The 15,586-nt window shown below is 43.2% G+C and overlaps 1 protein-coding gene across 10 annotated transcripts in view; it reads left to right on the plus strand.

Annotated features, from left to right (window-relative positions):
* The window catches only part of LOC144503796 (melanophilin-like), a 163,060-nt gene that overhangs the window by 90,767 nt on the left and 56,707 nt on the right, over positions 1–15,586 (plus strand). For all 10 annotated transcript variants that reach the window (XR_013499558.1, XM_078228691.1, XM_078228696.1 and 7 more), the window contains 2 exons: positions 398–642; positions 3,771–3,854. Coding sequence is in view for 9 of the 10 variants with exons in the window: in XM_078228691.1 (XP_078084817.1) it covers positions 398–642; positions 3,771–3,854 (329 nt within the window). In the remaining variant the exon portion in view is untranslated. The remainder of the gene's footprint in view (positions 1–397; positions 643–3,770; positions 3,855–15,586) is intronic.

Raw genomic sequence — 15,586 nt, forward strand, 5'->3', positions numbered from 1 at the left:
CTTAGATCAGCAAACTCACCCTAGACCAGGAAATGAGCATGGGACTTCCATCCTCTCTGTGTCTCAGTATCTTTCCTGTAATTTTTTGGCACTTATAAATGTGCCAAGCAAGACTCTTCCTCTTTTTCCTTTGATATTTTTGTTATCTAACAATTTTTACAAAGAAAATCAGTTCCAGTGTTTTATATTAGATTACATAGGTTTTAAGGCACATTTGATAAAAGGCTTCTAACCCTGGAGCATCTATTCCTACAACTAAGTCAAACTCTTCTCAGATGTACTGGAGCAATATTGCAGACACGTGCATATGTTTGGTTACAGAAGGTGGTTCCTCTCCATTTGTTAACATCTCCTTTTATTTGTCTTTGTTGTTCACTTGCATGGTAATTGCATTCAGACGAGGTGCTGCATCATGAACACAGACTTCCCCGCACTCGCTCAGTTCCTGGAATATGGACCTCCCCTGGGGAATCAGAGCTTCACCATTCACTGCCTTATCAAAAGCATGGGGTCTCGTATTACGCTGACATGGAGAGCTCTGACAACGATGAGGCTCCTGAGCATCCAGTATATCAGCGGCACTTTGTACGTCACAGGAATAAAAGCTCCTCACAGGAAAATTCAGCCTCTGGAGGAAGTCAGGTATATCTTCAAAGAATTACAAGCAATCTGGATTCTACCAATGTACACAATTATATATTAGACACAACTTTGCTTCTAATTAATTTGGCATTTATATTGTAGCCTTTAGAGATAGCAAACAATATGACAAGAGTGTTGTGTGGCTGATGGGATTGGGGACTGGAAGAGTCTTTTCATTCTGTAGGTTGGTATGAATTAAATGTAAATGCACTGCTAAAGAGAAACCTGAGCCTGTGTTTGCGATTGCAGTGAGTGTTGAAAAGTAGAATTTTTTAATCACTGCATGCATTTTGAGCTTTGAACCCGTCCTAGTTCCAGTGAGTAATTCTTTCACTCTGGGGATGGGGTTTGGGACTCAAAAACAGTTCCTTTTCAAGTTTCCTATCCCCAAACTGAAAACGCAACTCGTTAATGTGTCGACCACATGGTATTACAGTGAATTCCAGCTAAACTTCTATCACCTAACCTCTGAAAATCCACGTGCAGAAGTTAATATTGCCCTGAAATAAAAGCAAAACACTGTGGAGCTGGAAATCTGAAACAAAAACAGAAAATGCTGGAAAATTCAGCAGGTCTGGCAGCATCTGTGGAGTGAGAAACAGACTTAATGGGGGCAATTTTCAGCCCGCATTCACCATCAGAAAGTACAGCGACGCAGGCAGAAAAACAGAGAGAATTAGAAAGTACGATTCTCACCGGCGAGATCAGTTTCCTGATTTTCCCCACCACTCACTGGTGATATGATGAGAAGATGTTTACAGGGCTTCCTCTCCACATTCTCTCCCTCACACAGTATCAAAACATTGCCGATGTGATGTCACTTCGGTGAGGTTCACAACAGTTTGTGAAGACAGAGAGTGGTCTAAGGGATCCTGCTGGGGGGGTGCCAAGATAAGTATAGCCCCGAGTGGGTGAGGGACGTGCCTGGACCATTATGCCTGCTACTGGCTGGGGGTGGGGGGTTTGCCCCGATGTTCACATTGTGCGGGAGAAGAGGAGAGCCTCGTTGCTTTTGCAGTGGTGGTGAGGCAGGAGGACCAATGCTTGTGAGGGAGGTCCTAACATGTCCATGGGGGTAGGGGGGCTGTGCTGGGGGTCATTCAGTTTCTGTGCTGATTGGAGCACCCTTTAAAGATGGCGCCCCGATCACTGTGGAGTCGGCCTTGCCAGCTCTATCAGGCCACTCCCCACCAGAGTGATGGTATAAACCCCGCCACTCATTTCTTTTCAGAGAGGCTCAAGATCTAGAGTGAAAACTCATCTGTGCAGCTGGAGAGCTATCCATTGGACACTCGGAAAAATATTGGGAAGTTGCCCCCAATGTTTCAAGTCTTTATGACACATTGGGCTCGATTTCACCATTGCGAAAAACGGGTGCGAAAACTTGGTAAAGTCAGGCGTGATACCATTAACACAATCCGCGCCCGTGCAGACGCCCACTTTACCAAGGCCCAAAAATGGCCACGATCCGAATCGTGATTTAGATGCATTTGCGTGCATTTAAATTGAATTAATGGGCTGCCTGCCCAACTTTACCAGCATTTCCCCTTTTACCATCGCATTCGCACGTCCAGATTTGGCGTGAAACAGACATGCACGGCAAAGGTCTGTTTCGGCCCGATCATTCTCTGGTGGGGGGGGAGGGAGGAGGGTCATAGAATCATAGAAACCCTACAGTACAGAAATAGGCCATTCGGCCCATCGCGTCTGCACCGACCACAATCCCACCCAGGCCCTAACCCCATATCCTACATATTCTACCCGCTAATCCCTCTAATCTACGCAACCCAGGACACTAAGGGGCAATTTTAGCATGGCCAATTAACCTAACCCGCACATCTTTAGACTGTGGGAGGAAACCGGAGCACCCGGAGGAAACCCATGCAGACACGAGGAGAATGTGCAAACTCCACACAGACAGTGACCCAAGCCGGGAATCAAACCCAGGTCCCTGGAGCTGTGAAGCAGCAGTACTAACCACTGTGCTACCGTGCCGTCAGATGTATCTCTCGGGGGGGGGTGGGGGGGGGGGGGGGGGGGGTGGAGGGGGAGGGGGAGGGAGGCCCAATCATTCTCTGGGTGGGGGTGGGGAGGCCTCATCATTCTCTGGTGGGGTGGGGAGGGAGGCAGGTAAGATGTATCTCTGGTGGGGGGGGGGAAGGCCCGATCATTCACTGGAATGGGGGGGGGGGGGGGAGGCCAGATGGATCTCTGGTGGGGGGGCAGGGGGCACCACTGCCACTCTGCGGGCGATCGGTGGGGGGGAAGGGGCAGAAGGTCGCGATCAGTCTGGATAGGGGGCTCGATAAGGGGAACAGTTATGTTGAGGGGGTGGGGTGATGTCCGTGGGGGCCATCGCTCCTGCTTTTTGCGGCATGGGAGTGATGTGACAGTGGTGCATTTTTCAAATTTTTTTTCCCATTGCGCATGCGCAGTTCAAAACTCCGATCAGAGCTGCAGCATTTCGGGCGCGGTAAGCCCCGCCCACAGCGCAATTCAGACCCGCAATTTCTTTTCCAGGCTATTTGCGTATGGGGGCGCCTGAGAACATATTTCCAAGTCGGATCTGAATTGTGCCCAGATTCAGCACTTAGAATGCAAATGGTAAAATCGGGCCCACTAATTCTGTTTCTCCCTCCACAGACACTGCCCACATTTCCTGTTTTTGTTAAGTTTTGCCCTGATTTCAAGGATATAACAATCAAGATGCAGGCTTAACAATGTTTTTAATTGGTGATTTATCCAATTATAACTTTCCCAAAGTGTTGCAGTCGTTATCCCATTCTCTTTTTTTTTATTCCCTAGAATAAATTCTCTCAATTTAGGTAATTTCTGCATCTCATTTTCACACTTGTTACTTTTTGATCGTCTTCTACATGCTTTGCTTGTAACTCTGACAGGAGATCTTTAGTGTATGAGGAAATATGAGGAATGGTACACACCACTCCTTTGGCACCATGGTAAATATGATTTATCATTTATATTTAGCTCAACACCAAATCTTTGGATTCAGTAAACGCCATTTTCTCTGACACTAAAGAGCCTTTTTAAACAATTGAGTTACATAATCTATTCATCCTGGTGGTGGTGGTGAGCTGGTGATGGTTTGAAACTTTCCTACCCTACAGCTTTCCGATCTGTCCAAGCGCATGTCTTCCATTGAGCGAATGCTGTGCAAACTGGAGGAGAAGATGACTCCCAATTCTGAAGAGGTAATCAATTGCAAGTGTAAGATTACATTGATTAATCACAGAAAAAGAATTAAAAATAAAAACATGCTATATTTATTAATAAATATAAAACATGTTTGATTAGAGACAATCCAAGAAAATTATTTGTATAATTTCATTTGCATTTGCTGCCTGACTGCTAATGTTTTTATTTTTTTAAAATCCCAGAGATAGTGTTAATATTGATTCCTGAACTCATCTGAATGATCATAAATAACCGAGATGTCTGTTAAGGCACCTAATCCAGGATTGCTGAAGAAAGTTAGGTGCAATTTGTAACTTGCCTGCTTATATCCAACATGTTGGATCTCCCAAACCAATCCCGCATTGTTGCTTATTTCTTAATATCTGTCTTGTGTTAGTTTATTGTGACAAAGCAGGGGCATAAGAGCCTAGAACCTTCTCTTCCTGAATTAGCAAAACTTGCAGCTTGTCCTCATGTGCATTGTGTTTTCCATAGGTGGAAAGGGGATTAGGAAAATGATTTACTTCTCTACTATACTTGGCAATTGCTTAAGAATAAAAATTAGGCCTCAAATTTGTCCTGATATAAACTGGTGAATAGAGTATTGCCATTCACCAGATTTTGCAGAAACTTTTTAACTCTCACAGGAAGTTTGAAAGAGAACTTTAATTTGTGAGTGGCAATATTGGAATGTCTGATGAAATTTTCTGATGGAGTTATCACCTGAGGCACTTCAACACACAATGATTAGGTAGCATTTATGCTTGATTCCAACTGTTTTCTTCTCAGTGGACTACATTATCAAGCAAGGATTTTATAGAAGGAAAATGGGCAAGAAATTGGAATTATTTGCAACTGCTTTTGGGCTCTATATTTACCCTAAGGGCTCCAACACTTCTAGAGAGAGAGAGAGAGAGACAGAGATACCTCTTGCTTCTTTCAGCATAACACTTGCTTTTTCCCTCTCAGCTCAGCTCCTCCCATGACTCTGTCTCTTGTCAATCAACCTAATCAAAACCCTACTCTGAAACCCTAGGGGAAAAACAAAAAATAAACAAAAATGCATTAATTCAGATTAAAACAAACACTGCATTAGTTAAGATCAATTATTAACCTGTATTCTCAGCATGTGAGCATGTGAGTTGCCTGATGCAGACAAATAGACATGATGTAAACAGAGCTGAATTCCAAACATATGCCTTACAGGAAACATGATAAAAATACATTTCTTAAAGGCTCAGTATCATCATACCTCCCCTCTTAAAAAATCAACTAACGATATGAAAAGATAGATTCGTTTTTCAAAACCTCTAGTTTCATGCCACAATATGTATTTTGTGAAATCTAAGTTTGCAAATATAACAATTGTATGATCCAGTTCAGTCTTTTTCTTCCAACATCGAACAGTCCTTCTTCCTTTATCAAAGTTGTGATAAAACATCGGTAATCACATTCTCTCTTCCTCCTTTTCTTGACACACTGCTGTTGTTTAGCTACTTCCGTTTTCCAAACGAAGGCCTCCTTCAGTTCTTGATCCTGCTTTGATTCCAGGTCCGAGCTCAATTTTGTTGTCATGATTGTAAATTAGTTCTGGTAATGTCCTCAGAGTTATGCAGGATCTGGAGGGTTGAACTTTACATTGGATGCCAACTAGCACAAACCACATTGGATTTGCGTTTTAATTTCTTTCGCTGAGTCCAAACAGTTCTTCAGATTTTCGAAGTCCCAAAACATCAAAATGAAGTCACCTTTTATCCAGAATGTTGAGCAGTTCGCAGACTTTGTCAAAAATAACCTGTCCCTTTTCTTGCTTTCTCAAATTCACGTGTGTGTGATCAGAAAAGTTGTTTTATCTCTGTCCCCTTTCTTGTTAACTGGTCTTAGTTCCTCTGTCAGGCAGTCCATCTCCACTTTCTGTTATGAAATGGTGCGCTCAACATTCTTTCCAGAGTCTCCCATTGTATATCTTTTTGTTCCAATGCAGTTTATCAATTCCTTTGTTTATTCTGGATCTTCATCAACATTGACTGCATAGTCTTTGGCAAAGATATTTAGCAGATTGGCTTCTTGGTGTCAGGGTTTCTTGTAATTATGATTCTAGTGATCATTGTGACAGTTAAACTACTGCAAAAAACATTTTAATTTACTTGAACATCAGCTATGAACAGTACTGTTTCTTTGGAAATCCATGTCTGTGCAAGCTGTATAGATCCATTATCCCAGCAGTTCATTTTGAATAATGGTAACATTTCATCAAACAGTCTTCCTTTACATCACTGTCCTTTTCGTTTATCTGCAGTCATAAAATACTTCTGCTCCTCAGTCTCCATCTTGAGATCACATGTGACTCGGCATGTGACTTGGGCGGCACAGTTAGCACCGCTGCCTCACAGTGTCAGGAACTGTCTGTGGAGTTTTCACGATCTCCCCGTGTCTGCGTGGGTTTCCTCCGGGTGCTCTGGTTTCCTCCCACAGTCCAACGATGTGCTGGTTAGGTTGATTGGATATGCTAAATTGCCACTTAGTGTCAGGGGGTTAGTAGGGTAAATAAGTAGGATTATGGGGATAGGACCTGGGTGGGATTGTGGTCAGTGCAGACTCAATGGGCTGAATGGCCTCCTTCTGCACTGTAGGGATTCTATGATTCTATGATCACATGTGACTGCTGATTGATCTACATTTTTCTTCCCAAAGATGGCAAGCTGTTGTTGACAGTCCTGTATTTTATGTTCAGGTAATCTCAACAACTTGGGAACAGGTTCCACATCAGTCAACTTTTCTTGTTTTGCTCTCCACACCTCACATCATCTTCCAATAACTCATTCTCCTTTTATGCCTTCACCAGTTTTACATTGCACTCATCTGCCTCCTTTCATGTCTTCATTTTCTAAGATTTGTAAGCATCTGCCAGCCTTTTATAGAGTTTGATTGAGACTTTTGGCTGCTGCATCTCAAACTGAACAAACATCAACTTCTCCTGTGCCAGCTTGAGTGGATTAAACTTTTATGGATATTTCTTAATTTGAACAGCATTTTCTACATCGACCTCATGCACAATTATTTTAGTACTTTCCAGTGTGATTTTAATAACTCTTTCAGGTCATTTTGATTTTCCTCCAGAAGGTAACTCAATAATTTATCCCAATTTCAGATTACTTCCTCATTCTCCAATCTAATTTGAGAAATGTCAAATCCAGAATCATCTGGATTTGTTTCTTCTCTCTGAGTTGTAACTACTAACACATCGTTCTTCTACTTTCCTTCCCTATCAAAATATTGTTTGAGCATGTAAACATGACACATTCTGTGTGTTTTCCTTTTAGTTAGCGTTCTTATCAAATAATTCATCTCGCTCAATTTTCTTTTGATTTGATAAGGCCCACTAAACCTTGCTTTTAATGGTTCATCTATCACTGGTAATAATGTTAATACTTTATCCCTACTAGCAAAACTGTGAATTTTTGATTTCTTATCTGCTTCTGAACCCCTGGGCAGGCTGTACATTCTTTTGCACCTCTTTAGCTTCAACCATGGTTTCATTTGCCACTTTGACAAATCCACTGGCTTATCCTGTCTTATCATGTCTGTCTTCTCAGTGCTTTTCTTAAGCCACCAACACTATGATTTGGGGTGTCCAACTTTATTACAATGGAAACATCTAAGGTTTCATATTTTTCTTCCCTCATATTCTTCTTTCCACCCTCATATGTTTCTTTTTTTAACCTGAGATAAAGTATCCTTACTATTTCCAATGAGATCTCCTTTGCATTTACCACTGGAGGGTTTCTCTTTCTCCCAGTTTCTATCGCTCACAGATTGAAATTGTCGAAGCCCAAGTCTTGATTTATGAATTAACTCAAAATCATCTGCATTTCTGCTTCCAATCTTGCCTTTTCAATCAACACAAGAACAAAAAATGCTGGAAAATCTGAGCAGGTCTGACAGCATCTGTGGGGAGAGAGAGAGAGCCAACGTTTTGAGTCTAGATGTCGCTTCATCAGAGCTCTGATAAATTTTGGCTCTATTCTCGCCCCACAGATGCTATCAGACCTGGTGAAATTATCTAGCATTTTCAGATTTTATTTCAGATTCCAGCATCCGCAGTATTTTGCTTTTATGCTTTTGCCTTTTTAACCCTCTGCTCTTCCACATGAGTTCTCACTATTCGGGAAGTGAATTTTTAAATTCCTCCAAAATAACCATTTTCCTAAGAGCGTCATACATCTGGTCTCTTTTCAATGCTGTTATCCACCTGTCAAAATTACTTTGTTTGATTCTTTCAAACTCTATATTCGTCTGACATGCTTCCTTCCTTAGACTACTTCATATGCACTTAGCGTGGCTTTTCTCACCTCATCATAATCCCTAGATACCTCCTCTGTTAGTGATGCAAACATCTCACTAGCCTACCTACCAACTTTATTTAAACCAATACCCACATATTCTGTGACCATTTAAATTTTTTAGTTACTTTCTCAAAAGAAATGAAAAAGGCTTCTACATCCTTCTCATCAAACATTGTCAATACTTGAATATATTTAATCAAATCCCCACTAGGCTTTTGACTAAGGTGGGTTAAGTCTTCCTCACTTTCATCATTACTATTCTCAACTTTTACCTTTGCCTCTGCCAGTTTAAATTGCTGTTTTCCTTTCAGTTCCAGTTTCCAAAGTTCAAAAGCTCTTTCTTTTTCCCTTTGTTCTTTTTTCTCTTTCCTTTTGTTCTGCCAGGGCTTCAGCCCCTCTTTCGCTTGCCACTCTTTCTTTTTCCGCTGTAATTGCCTGCCTCTCTCTCGCTCGCTCTCTTTCCCTTGCCATTGCCTCAATTCAAGCTGATTTTTCTTGTTGCAATTCAAACTGTTTCAGTTGTAATCAAATCCTAGCCAATTCTAATTCAGAATGTGTTGCGGGCAATCTTAAATGCTGAACTATCACTGAAATTATCACTGCCCTCTTCACCCTTTCAGGTATAGACAACTTCAGCTGGCTTGCCAAATCCAAAAGCTTTTTTTAACCACCTTCTGTAAACCACTCTGAGTGATCATGTGGCTGGCCATGACGGGCCATATCTTCATCACTGCGAACATTTTGATTTGATTTGATTTATCATTGTCAAATGTATTAACATACAGTGAAAAGTATTGTTTCTTGCGCGCTATACAGTCAAAGCATACTGTTCTCTGCATAGAGAAGGAAATGAGAGAGTGCAAAATATAGCGTTACAGTCATAGCTAGGGTGTAGAGAAAGATCAATTTAATGCAAGGTAAGTCCATTCAAAAGTCTGACATCAGCAGGGAAGAAGCTATTCTTGAATCGGTTGGTATGTGACCTCAGACTTTTGTATCTTTTTCCCGACGGAGGAAGCTGGAAGAGAGAATGTCCGGGGTGCGTGGGGTCCTTAATTATGCTGGCTGCTTTGCCGAGGCAGCGGGAAGTGTAGATTCAATGGATGGGAGGCTGGTTTGCATGATGGATTGGGCTACATTCACGACTTTTTGCAGTTCCTTGCAGTCGTGGGCGGAGCAGGAGCCCCATACCAAGCTGTGATACAACCAGAAAGAATGCTTTCAATGGTGCATCTGTAAAAGTTGATGAGAGTCGTAGCTGACATGCCAAATTTCCTTAGTCTTCTGAGAAAGTAGAGGCGTTGGTGGGCTTTCTTAACGATAGTGTCGGCATGGGGGGACTAGGACAGGTTGTTGGTGATCTGGACGCCTAAAAACTTGAAGCTCTCGACCCTTTCTACTTCATCCCCGTTGATGTTGACGGGCATGTTCTCCTTTACGCCTTCAGACATTGAGGGAGAGATTATTGTTGCCGCACCATTCCTGTACTCTGTCTCCTCATTGTTTGAGATCCGACCACCTCGGTGGTGTCGTCAGCAAATTTGAAAATCGAATTGGAGGAGAATTTGGCCACACAGTCATAGATGTATAAGGAGTATAGCAGGAGGCTGAGAACTTAGCCTTGTGGGACACCGGTGTTGCGGATGATCTTGGAGGAGGTGTTGATGCCTATCTTTACTGATTGTGGTCTGTGAGTTAGGAAGTTCAGGATCCAGTCACTGAGGGAGGTGCCGAGGCCCAGGCCTCGGAGTTTGGAGATGAGTTTCATGGGAATAATGGTGTTGAAGGCTGAGCTGTAGTCAATAAATAGGAGTCTGACATAGGTGTCCTTGTTATCTAGGTGTTCGAGGGTTGAGTGCAGGGTCAGGGAGATGGCGTCTGCTGTGGACCTGTTGTGGTGGTAGGCAAACTGTAGTGGATCCAGGTAGTCCGGGAGGCTGGAATTGATTCGTGCCATGACTAACCTTTCGAAGCACTTCATAATGATGGATGTCAGAGCCACTGGCCGATAGTCAGTAAGGCACGCTGCTTGGCTTTTCTTAGGGATGATAGTCATCTTCTTGAAGCAGATAGGGACCTCAGATTGTTGTAAAGAGAGGTTGAAGATGCCTGCGAATACTCTCGCCAGCTGATCCACACAGGAGCTGAGTGCTCGTCCAGGTATCCCATTCGGGCCAGTTGCTTTCTGTGGGTTGACCTTCGAGAAAGCTGCTGTGACATCTGTAATGGTGACCCCAGCTACAGGTTCATCCAGGGTGGAGGGCATGCTCCCGCTGACCTCTTGCTGAAAACGGGTGTAGAGAGCATTAAGCTCATCAGGGAGGGATGCTTTGGAGCTGGCAATTTTACATGCCTTCATCTTGTAACCTGTTATGTCTTGCAGACCTTGCAACATTAAGGATTATGGCCAATCTCTGTCCTCTATCCCTTCTCAGCTTCCAGCACATCCGCATCTTTCTATTTGCAAAGCTGCTAATGCTGTGACAAGTATGAGAAGGGAGGTGGTCAATGCAGGACTAAATGCACGCAGTATATGGAACAAGGTAGATGAGCTTGTTGCACACATTGAAATTGGCCGGTACGATGTTGTGGGCATCACAGAGACATGGTTGCAAGGCGATCAGGGCTGGGATCTAAATATCCAAGGATATGTGTCCCATCGGAAGGACAGGCAATGGGAAAAGGGGGTGGGGTTGCATTGTTTGTAAGGAATGAAGTTAACTCGATAGCAAGAAGTGATATCGAATCAGAAGGCATAGAATCTCTGTGGGTAGAGTTGATGAATCGCAAATGTAAAAGACCTTGATGGGAGTTATGTACAGGCCCCCTAGCAGTCATCAGGATGTGGAGCAGAAAATAAACCAGGAGATAGAAAAGGCATTTAAAAAAGGCAATATTACAATAATCATGGTGTAGGTAGTGGATCCCTAGAAAAGGAATTTGTGGAATGTCTAAGAGATGGTTTTTTGGAGCAGCTTGTGACAGAGCGTACTAGGGAACAGGCAATTCTGATTTAATGATGTGTAATGAGGCAGACTTGATTAGGGAACTTGAGGTGAAGGAACCCTTAGGAACAGTGACCACAATATGATAGAATTTACCCTGCAGTTTGGCCAGAGTTGGTTGGAAAGGGAGCCTAGCAGGGAAGACAATGGAATGGCCATGGCAGAGGGTTTTGGGAGTTATTTGGGAGGCGCAACAGAAATTCATCCCAAGGAGGAGGAAACATGCTAAGGGGAGGACGAGGCATCCATGACTGACGAGGGAAGTCAAGGACAGCATAAAAGCAAAAGAAAAAGCATACAAAGTGGCAACGGTTAGTGGGAAGCCAGACGATTGGGAAGCCTTTAAAAGGGAACAGAGGACAACTAAAAAAGCAGTAAGGGGGGAGAAGGTGAAATATGAGTGTAATCTAGCTAGTAATGTAAAAGAAGATAGGAAGAGTTTTTTTCAATATATAAAAGGTAAGAGAGAGGCAAAAATAGCCATTGGACCACTGGAAAAAGAGGCTGGAGAAGTAATGATAGGAACAAAGCAATGGCAGAGGAACTAAAGAGTTATTTTGTATCAGTCTTCACGATGGAAGACACCAGTGGGATGCCAGAGCTCCAGGAGAGTCAGGGGGCACAGGTGAGTGGCCATCACTAAGGAGAAGGTTCTGGGGAAACTGAAAGGGCTGAAGGTGGATAAGTTACCTGGACCAGATGGACTACACCCTAGGGTTCTAAAGGGATAGCTGAGGAAATTGTGGAGCCATTGGTGGTGATCGTTCAGGAATCACTGGAGGCAGGGAGGGTACCAGAGGACTGGAAAGTAGCTAATGTAACACTGCTGTTTAAGAAGGGAGGGAGGCAGCAGATGGGAAATTATAGGCCGCTTAGCCTGACTTCGGTCATTGGCAAGATTTTAGAGTCCATTATTAAAGATGAGATCGCAGAGTACTTGGAAGTGCATGATAAAGTAGGACTGGGTCAGCACAGTTTTGTCAAGGGAAGGTCATGCCTGACAAATCTGTTGGAGTTCTTTGAGGAGGTAACAAGGAAGTTAAATAAACGAGAACCAGTGGACGTGATTTATTTCGATTTCCAGTAGATCTTTGACAAGGTGCCGCATAGAAGACTGTTAAATACGTTAAGTGCCCATGGTGTTATGGGTAAGTTCCTGGCATGGATAAAGGATTGGCTGACTGGCAGAGGGCAGAGAGTGGGGATAAAGGGGTCTTTTTCAGGATGGCAGCCGGTGACTAGTGGTGTGCCTCAGGGGTCAGTGCTGGGACCACAACTTTTCACAATATACATTAACAATTTGGAGGAAGGAACTGAAGGCATTGTTGCTACGTTTGCAGAAGATACAAAGATATGTAGAGGAACAGGTAGTATTGAGGAAGCAGGGGGCTGCAGAAGGACTTGGACAGGTTAGGAGAGTGGGCAAAGAAGTGGCAGATGGAATATAATGTGGAAAAATGTGAGGTTATGCACTTTGGAAAGAGGAATGGAGGCATAGACTATTTTCTAAATGGGAAAATGCTTAGGAAATCAGAAACACAAAGGGATTTGGGAGTCATTGTTCAAAATTCTCTTAAGGTTAACGTGTAGGTTCATTCGGCAGTTAGGAAGGCAAATGCAATGTTAGCATTCATGTCGAGAGGCCAGAATACAAGCACAGGGATGTACTTCTGAGGCTGTATAAGGCTCTGGTCAGGCCATTTTGGAGTATTGTGAGCAGTTTTGGGCCCAGTATCTAAGGAAGGATGTGCTGGCCTTGGAAAGGGGAGGAGGTTCACAAGAATGATCCCTGGAATGAAGAGCTTGCCATATGAGGAACGGTTGAGGACTTTGGGTCTGTACTCGTTGGAGTTTAAAGGATGAGGAGGGATCTTATTGAAACTTACAGGATACTGTGAGGCCTGGATAGATTGGACGTGGAGAGGATGTTTAGTAAGAAAAACTAGAACGAGAGGGCACAACCTCAGGCTAAAAGGACGATCCTTTAAAACAGAGATGAGGAGGAATTTCTTCAGCCAGAGAGTGGTGAATCTGTGGAACTCTTTGCCGCAGAAGGCTGTGGAGGCTGCGTCATTGAGCGTCTTTAAGACAGAGATAGATAGATTCTTGATTAATAAGAGGATCAGGGGTTATGGGGAAAAGGCAGGAGAATGGGGATTAGAAAAATATCAGCCATGGTTAATGACTAATTAATTAATTAATGATTAATGACTAATCGATGGGCCAAGTGGCCTAATTCTGCTCCTATGTCTTATGGTCTATGCATCTTTTGATCGTTACCTACCCCTCTTCCCTCGCACCAAATTTTCCTGTCTGAATTCCTGTTTTCAAACACTCAAGACCTGCTACCTGCTCAGTCGTGGGAGCCCCATGAGGAAACAAGAGAGCAACAGCACAGCAGAAATGATGAGGCCCTCACAGCTCCCAGCTCAGATACTCACACCTCAGAGGTGAAACTAGATTTGGGATCAACACATGGGAAGTTGTTTAGGCACAGGTAGCCTACAGGCCTGACCAAGAATAAAGAGCAGTTCATGTGTTAGCTGAACAGAGGGAAAATATGTGGTTGACTCCTCTGCAGCGGGCTCAGATGGGGACTTTGATGGAGTAGGATACAGGAGAATGCTAAATGGACAGACACACCAGGATGCTGGGTGGCTTGGTTTCCCTATCTCACAGCCTCCTGACACTCCCAAGGAGCAAGAGGAACTCTGGCAACAACTTGGTAGAGAGTATGACATGGAGCTTGCCCTTGCAGGAACCTATGCTTCACCTCACTGTCACCATAAACTCCCAGAGGCACTGCCAGTGCTGAATCCCTACCTGTTGGAACCCTTGTGTGGACAGGTCAGCTCTTTCTGTCCCCTTCAGTGAGGGTATAGCAACACTTGCTGCAAAATCCAGGAACTCACCACAACACTTTCAAAAACACCCCAAAGTACTTCCAGACACTGCAGAAGTACCAAAAGATTACTAGACCTTCAATTAGAGTGCCTGGCACGTGTAATAAGGGACCAACTTTCAGCTTCATGTTAGTTTTTATGGCGGGAATAATGGTTTTCTTGCCTGCAGGAACATTGCTCAAATTTGGACTCCTGGCACCATGTCATCTGTTTGGACTGTGTGATGTCAGGCTAGCAGTGAATCAATATCTCCGAAACACTCTGGGCACAACTGTGTGAGCCATTATCCTCAAAGAATACCTCACAGATCATGCAGGAAGTGATTGGCAAAGCAAGCTGTATATGAAAAACAGCACAAAGTCTCCAATGTAAGGCACTTTTGCACTCCATTTATTTTTCGTAAGAGGTTTCACTAAAATGAAGTGATACTGTGTATATTTCCTTATCAGACTAATTAGCTGCAACCTCTACGTACACTTCCAAAATATAGCTAATGACTGATCAGGGAAAGGTTGAGTCAGTTGTTGTGGACTTCTTTCTCCTTACAAAGTTGAATCATTTTCTTGCAAAGCATTTTAATTCTTAGAATGTTGAGAGACATTGATTATTTCCATTAAGACATTTGAATAAAGATGCTTTTAAAAGAAAATGAAGAGCAATGTAATTGGTAAACTTTTCTGTAGTTTTAATAGAAAACTCCCTTTGGGCTAATGTACACAGTTTGTTCCATATTTTTATTACGGTGACATTTGCTGCTAGTTTGGAAAGCTTCATTAATAAGGTTGGGAATAGAGAGCTGGCAGGATGGGACTAATTGAATTGCACTTTCAAAGAGCTCCCATAAATACCATGGGCTGAATGGCCAATTCTTTCTGTGCTATTTGAATCCACAGCAGTGCTCAGTACCACTTAACAGATCGTGTTTGCCTAATCTAATTGATTTTTTTGTGAAGTATTAGGTTGTTGAAAGGAATGCAGTAGATATTTTCTGTATGGATTCTAAGAAAGTGACAAAATACAATATAAAAGGCTGGTTAACAAAATTAAGACTCATGGAATAGAATGGTCAGCATCAGCTTGGATTTTAAAAAATTGGCTTAAAGAAAGAAAACACTGGGTTCTGAGAAATGGTTGTCTTTTTCAGGCTGGAGGATGGTAGATAGTGCTGTCCTCCAAGAGTCAGTATAGAATCCCTACAGTGCAGAAGGAGGCCATTTGGCCCATCGAGTCTGCACCGCCAACAATCCCACCCAGTCCCTATCCCTGTAACCCCACACATTTATCCCGCTAATCCCTCTAACCTACACATCCCGGGACACTAAGGGGCAATTTAGCATGGCCAATCAACCTAATGTGGAGATGCCGGCGTTGGACTGGGGTAAACACAGTAAGAAGTTTAACAACACCAGGTTAAAGTCCAACAGGTTTATTTGGTAGCAAAAGCCACACAAGCTTTCGAGGCTCTCGAAGGGGCTTAGAGCCTCGAAAGCTTGTG

Source organism: Mustelus asterias, chromosome 14 (genome assembly GCF_964213995.1).
Source record: "Mustelus asterias chromosome 14, sMusAst1.hap1.1, whole genome shotgun sequence".
Taxonomy (NCBI): Eukaryota; Metazoa; Chordata; class Chondrichthyes; order Carcharhiniformes; family Triakidae; genus Mustelus; species Mustelus asterias.